General features: G+C 34.6%; 1 protein-coding gene across 1 annotated transcript in view; it reads left to right on the forward strand.

Annotated features, from left to right (window-relative positions):
- PDZD8 (PDZ domain containing 8) overlaps positions 1–21085 on the forward strand; it is a 68739-nt gene that overhangs the window by 25276 nt on the left and 22378 nt on the right. Inside the window, exon 3 of the mRNA XM_045506567.2 lies at positions 9622–9724. Coding sequence (XP_045362523.2) covers positions 9622–9724 — 103 coding nt within the window. The remainder of the gene's footprint in view (positions 1–9621; positions 9725–21085) is intronic.

A 21085-nucleotide genomic window follows, 5' to 3' on the forward strand; every position in this document is an offset into this window, starting at 1 on the left:
CCCACTTAAAAAATTTTAATGACTTCCCCTTAGAATATTCCTCTTAGAGTTTAGACCCAAATCTTTTCCATGGCCTGCATGCCCCTCTTACCTCTCGAGTTTCTTTCTCCACCCAGTCCCTCACTCACAAGTGCCTCAGCCACATAGGTCTTCCTAAAAGAAGAGGTTGTCAACTTTTTCTCTAAAGGGCCAGTTAGTAAATATTTTAGGCTTTATGAGTCACATGGTCTCTGTGCAAGTACTTAACTCTGCCTTGTAGTGTAAAAGCAGTCATAGACAGACTATAGGTAAATGAATAGATATAGCATGGCCATATGCTCATAAAAATTATTTATGAATTTCATAATTTTCATGTGTTATAAAATTCTCTTCTTTTGATTTTTTTCAACCATTTAAAAATGTGAAAACCATTGGTAATCCACAGGCCATACAGAAACAAACAGTGGAGTGGATTTGGCCCATAGACCATAGTTAACATTTCCTGCCTTAGATATTTTAAAATATCAAGCTCTTTGTGTTGACGCGCCACTGTTTTCCTGGCTGAAGGCCCTACACCATTTTCTGTTCCTTGAAACCAGCTTTTCTTGGTTCACCTTAAAAGCTACCCCCTTAATGTGTCTCCTGATCGTTCCAATACAGTGTCCTTATGCTACATTTCTGTGACCACTTACTTGACGCTTAATCACTCTATTTTTGTTTCCAGCTGATAATAAAAATAAGTGCTTGAGTGCAGAGGTTTTATTTATTTTATACCTAATGTATTTGTATCCTTGCTAATAGTGAGGTTATTTTTGAGTATACTAATAATATGCCAAAAAATTTTTAAGTCTTGGAGTGACTCAGTATTATGCACCATTATGTCAGAAAGTCTCATTTAAAAGGGATTACTGTATCAAAGAAAGACTAAATATGCTATAAATTGTATAAGAGGGACTGTGCATAGTAAAATGATACATACAATAAAAATATGGTTCTACATAAGGTCTCAATTTGAAGTACGTAAGCTAATATGCTCTGATAAACATGGGCATTAAATATCTAATTATAATTTGGGCTCATCATATTAACATTTGGAAGGACATTTTCAAGTCGCCTGTGTCTACAGAAATTTTGGACTGATACTTCCAGTGAATTTTCTTGTAGATTTATAGGCATTAAAATCATACCATTGATTACCTTTTCCAAAATAATCATAGCAACTTCTAAACATTTGAAGGGCAGCTTTGGACAAAAGTTCTTGACTCTCCTGCTGTTAATTCCTAGATAAATTCCTAGATACCTATTCACCCAACCATCTCCAAACCTGCTAAGATAGCCTTGAAGGTGACCGATTGATTCATTGGACAGGTATTTGCTTAATACAGTATATAAAATGTGTAATAGGTACTTTGCTAGGAACTTTCAAAAACTAGTTCTTTTGCCTTGGTGTTACGGGTGGGATTGCGGATTGATCATATGTCTGTTGCTCGTGGCTTTTTAAGCATTAGCTTTTGTTGTCACATTTGCTCCCCATTCTCTTGCTTTATCTGAGATACTGCTCACTTAAAGCCTCACTGTCAGCCTTGAACCCACGACTGCATGGATGCACTGAGAGAGTAATGTCAGGCGTTTATTTAGGTCATGTTGAATTGAAATAAATGACACAAAGAAAAGCATTACAATTTGTGAAGTATTTGTATCTTACTTTATTTTAATAAGGAACTGTATAATGAATCTCTGAAAGAATATACAAGAAACCAAAAAAAAAAAATGTTACAGGGAAAAAGGTGGAGGGAGCTAGGTTAATGATGATGATGAACAAGGGTGAAAGTGTGAGCCAGACTTTTCACTATAAGCTTTCATAATATTGTTTAATTTTTGTGACTATATCCCCTGGTGAGAAAATTTAAAAATAAAGACCAGTATTTCTAAAGAGTTGAACGGGAAAGCATGCTATGTTGCCGGCATCCTTCCCCAGGTGATAGCTTAATCTTGGGAACAAACACAATATTTGAATAGTTTTTTAGACACTGTCTTTATAAACTCGACCATGTAAAGTTACTTTGTATTATGGTGTTGTGTTATTATTCATACAGTTTAAGGATTACTTAAAATTGTTAATGAAGGAGAGAATAAATTACTCTTTTCAGCTCATCTCTGCTTTTTGTCTTCAAATTTAAGTCTAAACATTCTTTTCATATTCTCATTAAGATCTTATTTACATGTTGTTTTTCTTCTAAACTTTTTTCTTAGTATAAAAGTAGAACTCTCAGTTCAGATAGATTCCAAGTTTGTAGGATTCAAGCTAAAGAGGAGATATTACTATAGTCAAAGTATTCTTGTTTTTCCTGCTTCTGAATATAAATTTATCTTATGTGATTTATTGTAATCTCTAAAATAGAAAGAAAATGACAGTGTAGAGAAAATAACAGTTCGTCCCTTTTTGGAGACAGGACAAAAAATGCTTATCATTTATTTTAGTTTTGGAAACTTAAAGGCTTAAAACCTCTTGAGATATTTTTTATCATGACTGCTTAACTTAGAGATATGACAAGGTTTGAAAGAAATAGGAGAAAGTTTTAGAATGAACATGTTTTTGAGAGCACATAAACCAGTCATTTTTATAGACCATCTGTATGTATGTAGATAAAGTTGTTCTGAATTAGCGTGCTGTCATGAGTTGAAGTTTACTATTTTTAGCGGTTAGGCACGCGTGTTCACATTTCTCCTGCTTGAGCGAGACCTATTTAAACATGTCTAAGTTGTTATAATGTCATATGGTCATTTAGTGTTGTTATAGTTTTAGCTTAATATTCTTAGGAACGTTTATTTCTTAACTGTTTTAGAACTTGACCTTGAATCAGGTAAAAAGAATGTAACTTTAATTTTTTCCCCAAATCCATGAAATGGAACATCATACTCATTACCTACAGACAATCATAGTTTTGTGTGAGGACGTCTTTCTTTTTATTTTTTAAACTGTTTAATTTGAAATAATAAAGTAGTTTTCATGAGAACTTTTTTTAACTATTTATTTTGAAGTAATTTCAGACTTACAGAGAAATCTGAAGATTTTTTATCAGGCTTAGCTGGTATAAGGCTTTAAGAGTGAATTTTGCCAATGAGGAAACAAATTAGAAGTATTCATAGGAAACTATTTACTGAAAATTCTGGAGTTGTTGTACAACTGGAAGATTTATGCTTCAGAAGGCAACATGAAGTGGAAATAATACTGGCTTTTGAGTTAGAAAGTGCTGTGTTCACATCCTAGCTATGTGCCGTTATAGTTATATGTTCTCAGGCAAGTTACACATCTGTGAAACGGGCAAGGGTGCTACTTTGCTGGTAATGTGATTGGAGATAGGTAAATAAACCACAGTGCCTACCACATAGTAAGGTTTCAGTAGAGGTAACTTCTATTATTATGTCTCAGTATGATCATTATAGTATTTATCAATCTTTAAACAAAACTGTCTTTTTTATATATTTGGTTGTGAGAACTGGAATTTGAATTTTATTAATTTGAACGGGCTTCACACTCACTGTAAAGGGAAGTTCTTTTCTAATTATATGAAGTAATAGTTTTCAATTTCCCAAATAAAACTTGGGGGTAGAAACACAATTTTGTTTGTAAAAATTGGTTCTAACAATATTCTTTTATCAAATTTTTAAAATGCAGTCATTCTGAATAGTTGCTTTTTTTTCTTGCATTGACTAAAGCTGATTTTTTTAACCAGAGAACTCAATTGCTGTATTTGTAGTACTGCTATTAGAAGACTAAATTATTTCACATTACTGTTGCAATCATGTTAAGATCATTGTTTTTAAATTTATAATTTGTAGTCCATCTTCTATCTTAAAGGATTTTAGGTCTTTGCAAAGAAAACATATGCCCATGTGCAATTATGTAGAAGATAAATAAAAAACAATACTATATAGAGAAGAACAATTTTCTGGCAGCAAAGGAAACTTGATGGAGTTCTTACTTTTTATTTCTTGATAAACTGTGCATGTTCTTCAGGGGAAACGAAATTCAAATTCTAGAAATTCTAGGAGGGATTTGTCACCTACATCTTTATGTCAAAGGCATTGAATAATGTAATAAATACCATTTCTCTTCTCTTTTCTTGTTTTCCTTAGTTTTATCAACCAGTTACATTTTTGAAAAACAAAGATTATACTCAGTGAAGGCAAAGCCTATAAGGTTTTGTTGTGTGAGGGTTCTGTACTCTTAAGTAGTGTATTTAGGATAGTCTGTCCTAATTATAGACGGAAGTTCTAATTAAGGTCAGTTCTTCACTGAGTCACACTTACACTGTTCTAAAGCCTGTGTTTTCTCAGCAGCTTTTAGAGTGTTGTTTTGTTTTACTGGGTTCCAAAAATACATTTAAAAATTTTTTTGATGTTAACACAAATACAGAAAACCAAAGCAGTTGACATTCTACTATTATTACCAGGAGTCCTTCCATATTCTGAAAATATCTGTCAACAGCATGGACTCATGAATTCCCCCCCCCCCAATGGTTATAATTCTTTACCATCCTTAATTATTTTGGTGCCAGATCTGGCCACTAGGAGCCTCTTCAAACTGGCTCCTGTATGCTTGTGACATGACCCTGCCTTTTTCATTTGCTTTCTCCTCCTCCTTCTCCTCCTTCTCCTCCTTCTCTCTCTCTCCCTCTTCCTTTTTCTCTTTTCTTTTTTTCTTTTTATTTTTTGAGGTCTTCATTATTTTCTCATATATATAACAAGCTGTTCCAGGTTCATTTTGTATCTTCCCTGTCACAGCCCTAGACTCGCCTATTTTTGCAAAGAGTTCTGGTTCCTTTTAGTAGAGAATGATATTAGTAATCAACATTTGGGTATTGGGCATGTTCATTGTTACTTCGTATATTCTTTGGGCCTTTCAGTGGACAAAGTTAGGAAATAATGTGTATGTGTAGACATTTATAAATATATACATACATATGTACACATACACATATAGAAATCATGAGTTCACCTGATAACTTCCAATTCCAGTTCATCCTCTTAGAGTTGTTCCTTGCCTTGGTTCTTCCCCCTTTCATATTTTTATGCCCCTTAAACACTGGCTCCCAATAACATCAGCACTTTGACCCATTTGCTCAATCTTGTGCTGCGTCTCAAATGGTTTCAGAATTGCTTTGTCCATATATGTAGAGAGAACATACTTACTAAAAGGAATTCAGGATTTATTTATAGTTCTCCCCTACCCTACCCAAGATGGAGGGCATATGGTCAAGTACTATATTCATAAATTAGAATAATTTTCCCCCTTCAGTGTGATTATGTTCACATTGAAATATTGAAATATATAGTTGGATTTATTTGTTTCATTTTGCTTTCAATTTCAGTCTCCAGGTACCGCCCCTGCCTTTCTATCTTTGTTTCTTATTTATTAATATGTAGAGCACTAACATGCTTCCAAAACAAACTATACAAAAATATATATAGACTGTCCTTACTCAGAGTGACACTGTGTTAACCAAAACCTTGCCTGTCAGAACAGTGCAAAGCAGGGACACAATTCTGACATGCAGTTAACACAAAATGAAGATTGCCAGTACTGTCATTCAGATCTTCACTGATTTTTTTTTATCTAGTTCTGTCGATTACTGAATGAGTTTGTTTAAATCTTCAACCATGGCTATGAATTTATCTCTTTTTTTTAAAATAATTTGGTTATTAGGTACATATTTCTTCTTGACATAATGACTCTTTAATGAGTATAATTCTTTGTCTCATGATATTCCTTGTCTAAGTATTAATTTTATCTGATACTGACACAACTGCTACAACTTTCTTATGTTGTTTTCATGATATATATGTATTTTACAACCTTTTACTTTCAGTCTATTTGTGTCTTTATATTTAAAGTGTATTATATATTACAAACAGTTGGTTCTTGCTCTTATGTATATTCTTAACAATCTCTGCCTTTTCATTGAAGTGTTTAGTTCATTTACACGTAATGTAATTATTAATGAGGTTGTTATTAGGTCTGCCATTTTGCCATTTTTTTCTCATCTTTTTTTTTTTTTTTTTTGCTCCTCTGTCCCTTCTTTTCATCCTTCCTGTTTTGTTAATCAAATATTTTTTAATAGTCCATTTTGATTCCTTTGTTGGCTTGCTAACTATAGCTTTACACTGTGTTTGTTGTTGCTTAGGGATTAGAGTATGCATCTTTAACGTAAAACCAATCTACTTAGAGTTAACATTGTATTGCTTCCGGTAAACTACAAGGACCTCACAATAGTCTATTCCCATTTAGACCCACATCATTAGTGTTGTCATATACAGGTATCCCCCACTTTTCGAAAGTTTGCTTTATGCTGCTTCATTTTTATGAAGGACCTACATTGGCATCTGTTTTCCCTAACTGAAAAAAATCCAAAGATTTTCCCTTCTACAAAAAGTGAAAAGAGAACATGTCATACAGCCTTTGTTTTACAGCAAGCCTTTAGAGAGGCAGCTGTGAACCCTAGCAACAGTAAGAGTGGCACCACCAAGCTCCTTTCCTGTGAACTACACTCAGAATCTCAGCATCAAGCTGCCATAGCTTTGAACTTTGAGTGTCTGTGCTTTACCTTGATTTATTTTGTACATCTATTAGCAAGATGTGTCCTAAGGTAATTGCTTCTTCACTTTACACCATTTTTGCTTATAAAAGATTTCATAGAAATGCTCTAATTTTGGCTAGCAGGAGAAACCTGTACATTACATTTATATATGTTATTAACCCATCAGTACTGTTATTTTTAGCTTTACAAAGTCATGTGTCTTTTAAAGAAATTAAAAGAAGAAAAGAGAGAAACTTTTTAAACATCTATTGTATATTTAAGATTTTTTTGCTCTTCATTCCTTCCTTTAGATCAAAGTTGTCATCTAGTATCCCTTCCTTCCAGCCTAAAGAACTTGCTTTAGCATTTCTTGTTATTTAGATCTACTGGCAGCAAGTTCTCTCAGTTTTTGTTTATCTAGAAATTTATTTTCCTTTGGATTTTGAAGGATAGTTTTCTTGATATAGAAGTCTACGTTGACAATTATTTTCCTTCAATATTTTAATTATGTTAATCCCATATTCTGATGAGAAGTCAGCAATCAACCTTATGGTTCCTCTTCCATGTGTGTAACACATTTTTCTGTAGCTGCTTTCCAAGTTTTCACTTTTATCTTTGGCTTTCAGCCCTTTGACTATTTCTAGAGGTGATTTTTTTTTCCTGCTTCCCTTTCTGTGAGCTTCTTAGATATGTACATTAATGTTTTCAATCAAATTTGGGAAGTTTAAGGACATTGTTTTTTCAAATATTTTTTTCAACCTTTTTCTGTTTTACCTCTACTTACGGGATTTCAAATTACACGTTGGGCTGTGTCATTTTCCCTGTAGGTCCCTGAGGTTCAGTTTGTTTCTTTAAACTCTTGTTTTCTTTCCTCCATATGCTTGGATCGAATAATCTACCTTCAAGTTCACTGAGTCTTCTGCCATCTCCAGTCTGCTATTGAGCCCATCTAGTGAATTTTCAATTTCATTTATTATGCTATTCAGCTCTAAAAGATTAATTTTGTATCATTACCATTTCTCTGTTGAGATTCCCTATCTTTTCACTCATTATTATGTTTCCTTTAATTCTTTGAACAAGATGTTCATTTCTTTGAGTACTATTTTTTTCTTTTAAAAAATATGTATAAATGCTACATTGAAGTCTTAGTCTGTCAAATCTATCATCTGGGCCCACTGGGTGTCAATTTCTGTTCCACTACCTGTCCTGTCAACCATTGACTGTACTTTCCTATTTTCTTTGCTTGAAAACTGGACCATTGTAGACAATGAGTGGTAGCAACCCTGGATTCTATTATGTTCTGAGGGTGACTGATTTTTTATGTTCTGGTTGGCAGGTAACTTGCCTAGTCTCAATTGCAGACTTTGTCTTCTTACTCTTCCCACCCTCCCCGTCTTCCCAGTAGTAGCATATATTTATGTTCTTGTCTTTGTCTTCCCACTGCTGCCTTTTTAGACTGGTGCCCTGGGGGTCTCCTTTATTTAGCAGTCAGCCGTTTGAGCCTTTGAACAGCGATAGGACTTACCCTCTCTGTGGTTTCTTTGCCCCTAGGGATTTCCCCATAATTTCTAGCTGCTCTTCTGCCTTTGCACTCTGTCCTCTTAATATGTGCGACCCATAAGGCTTCAACTTTCTGCTGCTCGAATTACACCACCATTTTCCTACAGCCCTTGCCCTGAGCTAGGCTCAGGTTGGACAGTGCCCTTGTGCCAGAAAAATCGCTGGGGAGGATTCCAAGAATTATGCTTTCTCATTCCTGAATCCTGTATTATCTGTTGAGAATTTTGGAGTACTAGCCAGTGCATACAGTAAAGGAGTACTAGCTCTGCATGACAGTAAAGGCCTTTAGGTAGTTTTTCCTTTTGAACGGATGGTGGCAGCAGAGCTTTGATGAATGAAAATTCTCATTTAATTTAGTGTTTTATAATTATGAATCCTAATGTATTTGGTTAAGCAGTAAGTTTAAATTTCCTTTTAAGATTAAAAATTATTTAAATTTAGGGACTTTTTTTTTTTCGCCATGAGTTTATTCAGGCTTTTCAGTTTATGAAGCTGGTTTATGAGGGGTATGAACGTGATTTGCTTGAGTTCTCCATTCTTAGGACACAATTTTCTCTTGTTACTCTAATGTCTTTTATCTTTTATTTCATTATCTTACTCTTATCCTATGATCTTCATGTAGAGATGAAGTAATAGAGTAGCAATCAAAATATTGATTAATGCTAAAGTTATTCCCAAACTTACTCCTAAAAAATATTGGCAGACTTATGTTTTGCCTTAGAAGGTAGATAATGTAGAAGCTGAACATATGGGTAACATTTTCTTCCTTCAGTAAGGACTGCTTTATATCATCTCAAGATTGGACCCAAGATTTCCTTTTTAGATCTGAGTATTAAACAGTGAAATCAGGTAATACAACTATCCCTTGACAATTGTTTTCAAGATAATAGAAATAATGAACACTTAACTGAGTACTGACTGTTTGCTGGATACTATGCTAAATGCCTACATGCATCGTCTTTTATTCTCACAATAGCTTTAAGAGGTTAAGTACTTTATTTGCCCTGAATTTTCCAGAGAAAGAGATTGATTTAGAGAAGTTAAATAGTGTGTACAAGGCCACATTAGTAGACAGAGAAGTTTGTGTATGTGTGCGTGTGTTCATAAGCAACTATGTTGTACTATTTTGTGTGTGTTTAATGTTTACTGAGATGGTATCATACTATAAGCATCACTCTGCAACTTATTTTTTAAATTCAACAGCCTGATTTGAAAATCTGTAGCTCTTGTGTATAGATATCTGGTGGATTTGTTTATTTCATGGATAGATGGATAGATACTACTTTCTGTTTCTTTGATTTAGCTGCTGAAAACATTTGTCCTGGGATTTTACTAATTTTAGTTTTGCTTCACTTTTCCACTAGAGGGTGTACCAAGTGTTTGATTAATTTTTTTCTCTGTTAATGGAGTAATTTATTATATTTGGGTACAATGATCAGAAAGAAAAATTTTAATACATATAATTGGTGTTATAATCTCATGTTTTATTTTTATACTACAGGTTACTCATTTTGGGGTCCTATGACAGAGAGGCAAATATTCATTGCACACTTGAGCTGAGCAGTGGTGTTTGGGAAGAAAAACAAAGAAGTTCTATTAAGACGGTAAAATGGATTTGTGTTTTTTACATCTGTATAAAGTTTGTATTCGATACGTGTTTTATTAATATTTCTATGTCCTGAGTTATTTTTGGTCATGTTTTATTAACATTTCTATATCCTAGAGTTATTTTTGTGTAAATAATTATGAATAGCTCTTAACTTAGTCTTATTGCAAAATATCCATAATAAAATGAATCACATAAAACTGTACTATTAATTGCTTGTTTGCATAAGAAACCTTGTCTGACTAATTTTCATTTTAAAACTTTAAAATTGTTTCATAGTTATGGAATTAGAAGGAAACGATTCTAAACACCTTAGCATGTAAATTCAGAGCATTCATCAGATATTTTATGAACTCTTACTTTGTGCTAGGCACTGTGTTAGATGCTGGGGAAACAGTTCAAGACAAGAAAAGACCCTGTTTTTGTGGTGCTGTCACAGGAAAGAGGTTTGGTAATTGTCTGCCTATAGAGAGAAAGGGTTTTAGGAAGACAAGGGTAAACCTACAGAGATCAGATCAGTTAGGAGGCATTTAGGAGAGATGTTGGCTACTTTAAGTAGGTGCTAGCCAAGGAAATGGAAAGAAGAAGATGGATTTGGGACATACTTTTTGGTGTGTGAAGGACTTAGAGTTCAGGTTTCTTTTTTGATCTCTCTCAAAAGAGACTGTCATTAAATTGTTAAGACTTTGGAAAAAATGTAAGGGCTTTTAAAATATTTTAAGTGCTAAGATTAAAAATAAGTAAAAACAGTGCTTTACCCTCAGCATGTTTTAATTGGACTTGTTTGGATTCTTGGGTTTGAGTTCTTTTGTTCCTAAATGAGTAAAAATTGTCACTAGTTATTAGCTAATTTTTTTCCAAAGCTGAATTGGTGTTTTCTGAATATTCTGCATAGCAGTTTTAATAGTAAATTGACATGCTTCTTGGTTTGCATAAATTTAATAGTCTATTAAAGACTTTAGAGCATTTATCAGAATGTTGTGTACAGAATCTCTTTATTAAGCCCATAAAGTTTAACAATGAAAACAGAATCCCAGAATTTTATGGCTAAAATAGGAAAGAAAAAAAAAAGTGTGCCCTAAAGGAAGCTACAGGCTTTTAAAAATTTTTTTAAGAAAAGTTATTTCATTTACTAAGCATATACTGAAATATTAAAAGTTTGGTAATAATAAAATTCCAAGAGTGCTTCTTAGAACCTCAAACCTCTCTAGAGTTACTTTTAGTCTATTATGAGGTAAGATCTATTTAGTACATCAGTAGTCTTTTGCAGGAATAAATTATTGTTGTGTTCTTTAAAGGTGTATTTAATAAGTTAAATATTTAGCTGTTTCTATTACATTTAACTCTTGGTGGCAGTATAGCCAACCCTATGATTATTATTTATAGCCAATATTTGGGAAAACTATCTATTATGTCTTCATTATACTGGTGAATATGTACTTTTGAACTATACTACCTAGCTGTTTTATAGTAATTATAATGTGCTTTTTGGTATTTCTAAGATAGTCCGTTACTCTTCATAGCATTTTAAAAAATAGTCACAATTCTCAATTTCTAAAATAGATACATAAGCATATCGCCATGCTTTTGAAGAATATGACTTTTAATGGTTATATGGTATTTTATCGATATTCCTTTGAATTTTAAATTGTTTCCAATTTCTCTATGTAATAATTGTTGTAAACGTTCTTACATAAAAGTTGAGCAGTATGAAATCCTTTTGGAATACATAAAGTAATGTGATGAATGTGGGAAAGTAGGTAGAGGTAAGCTGGAGAGGGAGGATGGACTGATCCACACAGTTTGAATGCATGAAAGTAGTAGGGAGCATGGGATTTGGGGCATGGGAATGACAGGGCCAAAATAATGGTTTTTAGGAAAGTCTCCTCTTTCTTTCATGGTTGTTCATGCCCCTCCTTTCCTTTAAGATACATCTCAAGCAATTTGAAGCAACTCCTCAGAGAAATAAAATAACCAGCAGTAAAATTCGTTCTGAAATAAATACATGAAGAAGCAGTATTATTTTGTCTGGGTATGAAATGGTCATAACCTGCCATTGCTATTGGCATTTTCAGTTCCCTTTATTATACTTGCAAAGATATGAGATTAGACAGCTTTAATATTTTATAGCAAAGGTTAGTAAGATTTTAATCTTGAGTTATAATTTTAGATCTTAGCATATGTTAGTTTTGGAGAAAGAACTCTAGGTTACTGATTACATCTGGTGTCAGAAATGTCAGCAGCACTTAAGTGTCTCCAGGCATGAAATTATATATGTCTGTATTTAATAACTCTAGAGAGGAGAATTAGAGTGTTCTTCAAGACTATATAAAGCATTACAGAATAGTATTTGATAATTTGGGATATACTGCAAATTTGTCTAGAAAAAAGTACATCATTAAAAAATAAGTATACTAAAAAGTGATGTTTAGAAGCTATCTTTGTACAAATAAATTTTCAGGTTTAAATCTTTTTTTTAATTTTGAAATTTATCAAGCAAAATTAGCCACCAGGTTCAATGAATATACAGAATGAAAGAAACTTAATTTCATATTTTAAATATACCTTTGAGTTTTTTAAAGTATTTTAAAAGCATAATGTACCTTATCATGCTGTTAAATTGGAGAAGATCAATAATAGATGGAAAGTTTTAAATTTCTGGTATTTGCACAAATGTTGGAGGGCGGAGTGGAGAAAGAACAGTTGTAATGCATTAGCAGCAAGTACTAGCAAAATCTAACAAATAGTGGCTTAAGCAAGAAAAGGACTTATTTGTCTTGCATGAGAAGCCCTGGGTTAGTATGGCAGCTCAACAATATTGTAATCAAGGAGCATGTCTCTTATTGGCTGTCTCCTGCAGCATCTGTAGCATGGAGGTTTTGTCCCCATGGTTACAAGATGTCTAATGTACCCCTAGGTATCCACCTTTCAAGAAAAAGAGTGAGGTCTAAGGCATGACAGAGAGATACGTCAGTCAGGTTTTTTTGTTTTTTGTTTTTTATGTTTTCCTGGAAGCTCCATTTATACCTTACTGGCTACAACTAAAATCACATGGCCTTCCCCAGCAATAAGGAAGTATGGAGAATCATTTTAGTTTTTCAGCCATAGTAGAAGTAGAAGGCAAGGGAAAAGAGTTATGAATGCCTTTTAGGTAACCAGTCCACAATCGTGCCACAAGAAGAAATTCAAATCTATTTGATGACTTTTTTTATTTTTAGGGAATTTCTTTTTAATTGGAATGTCCAGGAATAATTGGAAAGAATAATTTAACAAATACCCTGCATAGAAGCTACTTTCTACCTTATTAGAAAGCCAACGATGGTTTGGATCAAAATTAGACACTTAGGTCAGTGCCCTGCTTATTAGCTCATTTGCAAAATAAAAGAGCTCATAGGATAAATCAGGTACTTTGTGGTAGTGTTTGTTCTTTAAAAATTATAAAGATTCCTTATGAAAATCCCATAAGATGTGACAGCAAATAAATTAGAAATTAGGCTTAAAACTTAGGATCATCTTGCAAGAAATGGTAGCGTCAATACTAAAAATATGTTTACCTACATCAAAGGAGACAAGGCAGTTTATGATTTATTTCATTCTGTTGCAGTATGCAGGTTTGGTGATGATAATTTGCTTCCCTTACACTGAGGAACAAATTTAAGGAGTTTTCAGATTTTAAAAAAGTTTCAGGCCATGATATTTTAGTAGGAAACTATGAAAACAATTGTGTAGCTCTGGAATTTATAGTACTTACCAAATAAAATTCACTACAAAATTAATCTGACATATATTAAATATACAAAGCACACATAATCATTATTGTGTGCATGATAAAGCAAAAAGGTCACATAAATGTCACATAGACACACATGGTTTTAAAGAGGGAGAGATGCTGAGTCTTACCCTCCCAGAACTGGAGCTCCCTCATCCTTGACCATCCACTTGCTTTACCCTTAGTTCCAGACATAAAATAGATTATCAGTAAATGTTGTCTCTCTTACCTCTCTCAGCTGTCCTGCCTGTGCCACCCATGTCTTCTGTCATGTATCCGTCCTGTCACTTGAGTCTTCAAACAGATTGTTTTATTCTTGGTGCAGCCTGGAATGCTGGAGACCATTTGGGGAGGAAAGAAGAGGGCACCGTGAAAATGAGCTGTGAAACCTCTGAATCTGGGAGTTCTGGGGTAGAGGAAAAAGGAGTGGGGACCAGTTGACACCTAGCTATTCAACCTACCTCTTCCTCTTGTTCTCCATTCTGAATAAAAAGATGAAAGGAGTTTTAATTTTAAAAACAAGGGTTTTTTTTAACATTTTTTATTGAATTATGATCATTTTACAATGTTGTGTCAAATTCCAGTGTAGAGCACAATTTTTCAGTTATATGTGAACATATATATATTCATTGTCACATTTTTTTCTCTGTAAGCTACCATAAGATCTTGTGTATATTTCCCTGTGCTATACAGTATAATCTTGTTTATCTATTCTACAATTTTGAAATCCCAGTCTATCTCTTCCCACCCCTGCCCCCTTGGCAACCACAAGTTTGTATTCTATGTCTGTGAGTCTGTTTCTGTTTTGTATTTATGCTTTGTTTATTTTTGTTTTTGTTTTTTTAGATTCCACATATGAGTGATCTCATATGGTATTTTTCTTTCTCTGTCTGACTTACTTCACTTAGAATGACATTCTCCAGGAGCATCCATGTTGCTGCAAATGGCGTTATGTTGTCGGTTTTTATGGCTGAGTAGTATTCCATTGTATAAATATACCACATCTTCTTTATCCAGTCATCCGTTGATGGACATTTAGGCTGTCTCCATGTCTTGGCTATTGTAAATAGTGCTGCTATGAACATTGGGGTGCAGGTGTCATCCTGAAGTAGGGTTCCTTCTGGATATATGCCCAGGAGCGGGATTCCTGGGTCATATGGTAAGTCTATTCCTAGTCTTTTGAGGAATTTCCATACTGTTTTCCATAGTGGCTGCACCAAACTGCATTCCCACCAGCAGTGAAGGAGGATTCCCTTTTCTCCACAGCCTCTCCAGCATTTGTCATTTGTGGATTTTTGAACGATGGCCATTCTGACTGGTTTGAGGTGATACCTCATTGTAGTTTTGATTTGCATTTCTCTGATAATTAGTGATATTGAGCATTTTTTATGTGCCTATTGATCATTTGTATGTCTTCCCACAAACTTTTGATCAACTATTAATCTTCAACAAAGGAGGCAAGAATATACAATGGAATAAAAACAGTCTCTTCAGCAAATGGTGTTGGGAAAACTGGACAGCAGCATGTAAAACAGTGAAGCTAGAACACTCCCTTACACCATACGCAAAAATAAACTCAAAATAGATCAAAGACTTAAACATAAGACAAGATAGAATAAACCTCCTAGAGGAAAATATAGGCAAAACATTATCTGACATACATCTCAAAAATTTTCTCCTAGAACAGCCTAGTCAAGCAATAAAAATAAAAGCAAGAATAAACAAATGGGACCTAATGAAACTTAAAAGCTTCTGCACAGCAAAGGAAACCATAAGTAAAACAAAAAGACAACCTACAGAATGGGAAAAAAATTTTGCAAATGAAACCAACAAAGGCTTGATCTCCAGCATATATAAGCAGCTCATAGGACTCAATAAGAAAAAAATAAACAACCCAATCCAAAAATGGGCAGAAGACCTAAACAAGCAATTCTCCAAGGAGAACAAGCTTTTTAATGTACTTTTTTTGATGCTGACCCTATTCCCTCTCCTTCCAGCCTACCGTACTATGCACTCAGACACTTGATAGCAATTGTCTTTTCATAAGGGTCAGATCCTTCCTTCTATAATTAGGGACAGAAGGTTAAAAATCTAAATAACTGTTAAGTCAGTTCGTAGGCATAAATAAGTCACTATCAAAGAGGAAGGGAGAATATGGGTTTCTCACTTTGAAATGGAGAATTAGAAAGGAATCTTTCCTGAGTATGTAGTAGATGGACAGAAGAGAGAGACTGGAACAGTCATGTGTTCAGTATAAAGAGAAGTGGAAGCACTTCATGTCTTGTGTAGCCCAATGTGCAGGTGTCAGAGGGAAGAGGAAATTGTGCTTAAAGACATTAGGAGATGGCATGACATTTCAGATCTGCCTGAAAAATAATAAAGAATAAATTCCTGAAGAGCATTCAGCTAACAACTGGGGAGAATCCACAAATGATGATATGGAGCTCTTAATCAGAATGAGTGTATTCCTTTCAGAGGATTATATGGTATCAGCTAGCAACTTGAAATTGGCAACTTCTATAAAAAGGGCTTTAGATAGAGTCAGCCACACCCAACATTGTAAAGTCAGAATTCATCTAGATTCTGGACTTTATCTTTTTGTTAACTTGATGGGTACTTTTCTTTCTCTCCATTGCTGCTTCCATATCAAAACCTCATTTTTTTGAAAGGATCTGATTCTGAGAGAGAAATAAATTATATCAGGTTCCCTTCAATTTTCTTTTAAACACACCCTTGCAATTAGACATTTGAAGAGATGATTCCTACTTTCTAAGAACTGACAGTGTAGGAAAAGAGACATATGAACCAAATATGTCACATAGGTAATGCTTTAGAGTCTATGAAATACTTTTAGCATATAGAAAGAGCCAAAGTCTCATGTGAATAGGATCTGTACTTGTTCCATTAAATATCACTACCTCTAACAAAAATTAGACTATGTATGGTATTCTGATAATTAGGAGACATTTGGTAGTGGTAATAGTGGAATCATTTTAGAGCAGAGGCAAGGAAAGCTCTGAAACGATGGAGAGATGGGATTTGAATGGAAGAGACTTCATAATGAGACCAGGCATGTTCAACCGCCAAAGACTGAGCATGATTCAGAGGCAATATGCCTTATTATAGAGCCCAGTGAGTCTCTCTTTGCTTCCAGAGTAAAAGTTAGGGCTACTGAATACAAGAAACATTTGGTAGAGACAGGGCAGTCAGTTGGGAGAAAATATAATAGGACTTTGATCAGTTTTCGCAAATGATCTTTAAAATAGCACTGTCCAATAGAAATAAAATGCATGCCACTTAGCTAATTTTAAGTTTTCTTGTAGTCACACTTTAAAAAGTAGAAATTAGTAAGTAAACAATTATAGTAATCCTTTATTTGAACCAGATACCTAAAACATTTGTCATTTCCACATGTAGTCAACATAAAAATTAAGGAGATTTTTTTAATACAGTCCTAGAAATCTGGTGCATACTTTACAATTGCAGCACATCATAGTTCATCCTAGCCCATTGTAAGCGCTCAGCCTCATGTGGCTAGTGACAACTGTATCGGACAGCACAGGTGTAGAGGAAGCCATGTACAATATAATATTCAGATTTTCACATGGCATTAAACTTTTCTAAGACACACCAAGAGGTACAAAATGGAGAAAGCTCTCAGGACAAATATGTAAGGAAGAATTCCAAACCATGCTTAAAATTCGAGGTCTAGGATCCTTAAACAAATAGACAATGTACCATTGTGCCTCCAAAACAAGACAACTTTTCATTAGAGTGGGTGTCACAAAATGAATACGCTTATTTTAAAACTATGAAATTCTCAGGATGAATTATTTGTGCATTTCTGATTTCTGTAATTCAAGAAATTTATAATAGCTAGATAAGGTGGGGAGAAAACTAAAATTAACATGGAAGTGAGATAGCCATATAAAGATAAATGGATGGGAAAAAATTAATGTTCTTCAGCTGTAAAAACAAAGGTGGGTGAATGATTAATGGAAGTGTATAAATACAAAAAGTGAAAAATAGAATGATCAATAAATTTTCTAAGCAAGGAACCAAGTCTGTGGGGCTATGAAGATAAATCTCATGGCCTTGATGATAGATAATCAGATGATAAATACTAAAAGAAGGATACTTAAGAGGTCTTTGATAATACTGCACGCCACATACTTACTGATAGACTTTGCAGGGTCACGAATATGCTATATTCTTTTTATGCTGTGTCCTGCACCTGGTAGAATTCCTAGCATGTTAACAGTTGTTCAGTGAATGTCCTGGGAGGAAGAGGGGAGAATAAGTGGCCTGAATGGCTCCGTGCTTCCAGCTTCTGCTTGATGCTCCAGCCCCTGACCTCTACTAATACCACTTCCTCCTTCTGTCCTCCCAGCCGAAGGGCAGTATTGATTGCTTCACAGTGTGCTATTTGGTTCTCAGTTCTTCATCACTGAGTAGCCATTCCCCTGTTTTAAATTCCCTCTGTTTCAAATATTTATGTGTGTCTGTATTATTATCAGTCCCTAGCTGATTCACCAACCAGTCATTTATCTGGGAAACTTTTCCTAAGAGCATGAAACTCTTTGGTAATATTTATCACAGTTGGGAGCTTTCATTTATATTTGTACAATAATTTGATTGGTATTATCTGTACCAATATCTTCCTTTATAGCAGACACCGTAATTGTTTTTGCTTTCAGCACTTGGCCTTTTGTAGGTATTCAGTAAATGTTTCTAGGAAGACTGAAGCTGTCTGTCTAGCTATGAACCTCTATTTACCCTCAACCCTTTTCCTTTCAGACTTTCAGCATGACTTAACATTTGTCTCTTTTCTCCCTTCAAGGCTACATCTGATGTATGTTTTAAGCAAATAAAAATGTTTAGGTTGAGGAAGTCCACAAAATGAGATTTACGGCTCAACATTCCCTCTGTTAAAAAGCCTGGTTTTTAGAGTAAGGATTTTAGTTTACAAATATGGTACATAATGGTATAGTGGCATTATAAAAAATGTCAGAAGAACTTATTCTATGTGTATAGTTTAGCATAGCCTAAATAAAATGATTGTAGGATCCAAAATTTTACTTGCCTGACTTCCCTTTTAGCTTTGGAGAGTTTGAGAAGTTCTTGCTGAATAATATCTGTCTACAGATTGTTGAATGTACATACAAAGAGTCTAAAAGACCTTCCTAAAGAACTGTGATTTCAAGTAAGAACATCAGAGACAGACAAATTTATAAATACTTTAGGCTGGATGCTTCAGGGTTGGCATTTTGGTGTGTTTGTTTAAGGCCAGATGCCTTGCAGATAGGGTTTTGGTGCTCCTGTTTAACCATTTGCCATTTACAGTCTTAATCTTGTCAAAAGAAAGAGAAAGATTAAAGCAAATAAAGCTTCTTTGAAAATGTCAGTTTTTATGAAAACTCTGGCTTAGTTCCATTTGATAATATTTGCAAATACAGTAGGGACTGAATGAAATTTTAACCATATATATTATAACGTTCTATAATTTGGCTTCTTAAATAAACTAAATGCCTTTGAGCTGCAGTAGTAAATCCTATGCAGCATTTCCACTCTTAAAGTTCATCTTGGTTAAAAATGAGGGATGCAGTTTTCTGTCTCATATTTTCTAAAGGTGTTTAATATGATTGTGAAATTCTGTGAAAAGAGTAGGAACTTAGGTTAAAATATAGGAATACTGTGTCTCCAAATCAAATCAGTATAAGGCACTGTGAGTATAAGAAAGAAACTGAGTATGAAGTGCACAGCGATGAGAGTTTGGTCTTTTCCTTCAAGGAAGATAAGCAGTGAGGAAATCAGATCCAACAGTACATGAGCATCAGTATCACTATTAGCATATGAATGCTCTAAGAGAGGTTCAGAATGAAGTACTGTGAGGTTTTGTTGAAGGAGAAAAAGCATTCTTTTGTAAAAACCAAGAAAGAGTATGATGAGGTGACATTTGAGCCAAACCTCACAGTATATTTAGGATTTTGAAATGATAGGAAGAGCATTTCAAGGTGCAAGATGAGGAATAAACCTGAATAAAGAGGGGGAATGTTTGAGTATGTTTAGGGTACATTGAGCTGTCCAGGTTGACTAGAGAATATGGTAATGTAGAAAGATCATGCAAAACAACAATGAAAGGGTTGGACCATGTTGTAGACGTGCTTTAAGTACCAGGCTAAGAAGTTTGGCTGTTACTCCAAGACAGAAGTTATAAGGCTTTTAGAATGAAAGTGATCTCATCAGAATCTTGCTTTAGGCAGACTTGGCTCTCACTTAGAGTCTTAGCTATTTCACTTATTGGCAGTAGGATCTTAAAGTCCCCAAACTCATCTTTTCCATTAGTATTTTATTCCTCTATAAAATGAGACAGATAGTGCTTCACATGGTTATATGAACGATAAATGTGATTCTGTACATTAAAATATCTAGCACAGTATCTGACATATAGTAGGTAGTAAGTAAGATGTTACTAAATCTGTCAGCAAATGGGTAAAGTCAAAGATGATTTGACAAGGGAAAGACTTGAAATAGAAGAGGTTAGGTAATGAAAGTCTAAGCCAGGATGTTGGTGAAAGTGGAAAGCAGAATCAGTGTGGCTCGGATACCACTGGTGGAAGTGGAGAAATTTTTGGAGAATGAGGAAACCAGAAAGTTGGAGCCATGAGGAGGGAGAAGGAAGAGGAGAAAGATCTCATTCTGGACATGTGGTTGAGGTGCCTTGATGATCAAAGGCCAGTCCAGAGATGGATTTTTTTTTATGTGCTGCTTTGATTTATGTTTGTTTGTTTTTAATATTTTCAGAGTTATTATTTAAAGTTCTAACATCTAGTAAGTTGAACACTTTATTTGGGGTATATACTCTGTTTAGATTTCTCTTTCAAGTAGGATAAAGAGAGGCAGAATGGTTTCACAAAAGAGTAGTAAGAATCTAAATTTTTTTTGAAAGAACTTTTGAGAACAAGTTAAAGAAGTAATATTAATGAAACTTAAACATTGTTTTGGGGTTCTATTTCTCAGAACCCTTCAGTTTACTGAAGTCCAAGTAAAACTGATTCACTCAGTCCATACTTTGTCATGAGCTAAAACATCTCATTCAGGGCACAGTAACACCTTCCCATAGAAACTCACTTAACCAAATAGCTAATTTTCTGAGTCATACTCTTAGATGTGGGATACAGAACTAGAAAATAGACAATTTAGAAAAGTGTTAGAGAGGTTTCGTCAAGAGATCCCACAGTGTATACAACTCCCTGGCTGCACGTATTCAGTCCAGTGGTAGTTAGGAGTGAAAAGCAAAGTATGAGCAATTTCTCTGTGCCTATCAGGATTTTGACTTCCGTTAACCATTTAATTCTCATAACCATTCCATGAGAATAGGCACTGTTATCATCTCCATTTTATATATGAGGAAACTGAGACACAGAGAAAGGAACTTTCCCCAGATCATCCAGCAACGCCGGTGATAAAGACAGTCTGCAAACCCAGGCCTGTGACTCCACAGCTGGCAGCCTTCACTGCTGTACCCTCTCCGTGAACGGGGCTGTCAGGTCCGCTTCTTCCGTTTTAGTTCTGTGCCTGTGAGCCAGT

Source organism: Camelus bactrianus, chromosome 11, assembly GCF_048773025.1.
Source record: "Camelus bactrianus isolate YW-2024 breed Bactrian camel chromosome 11, ASM4877302v1, whole genome shotgun sequence".
Classification (NCBI taxonomy): Eukaryota; Metazoa; Chordata; class Mammalia; order Artiodactyla; family Camelidae; genus Camelus; species Camelus bactrianus.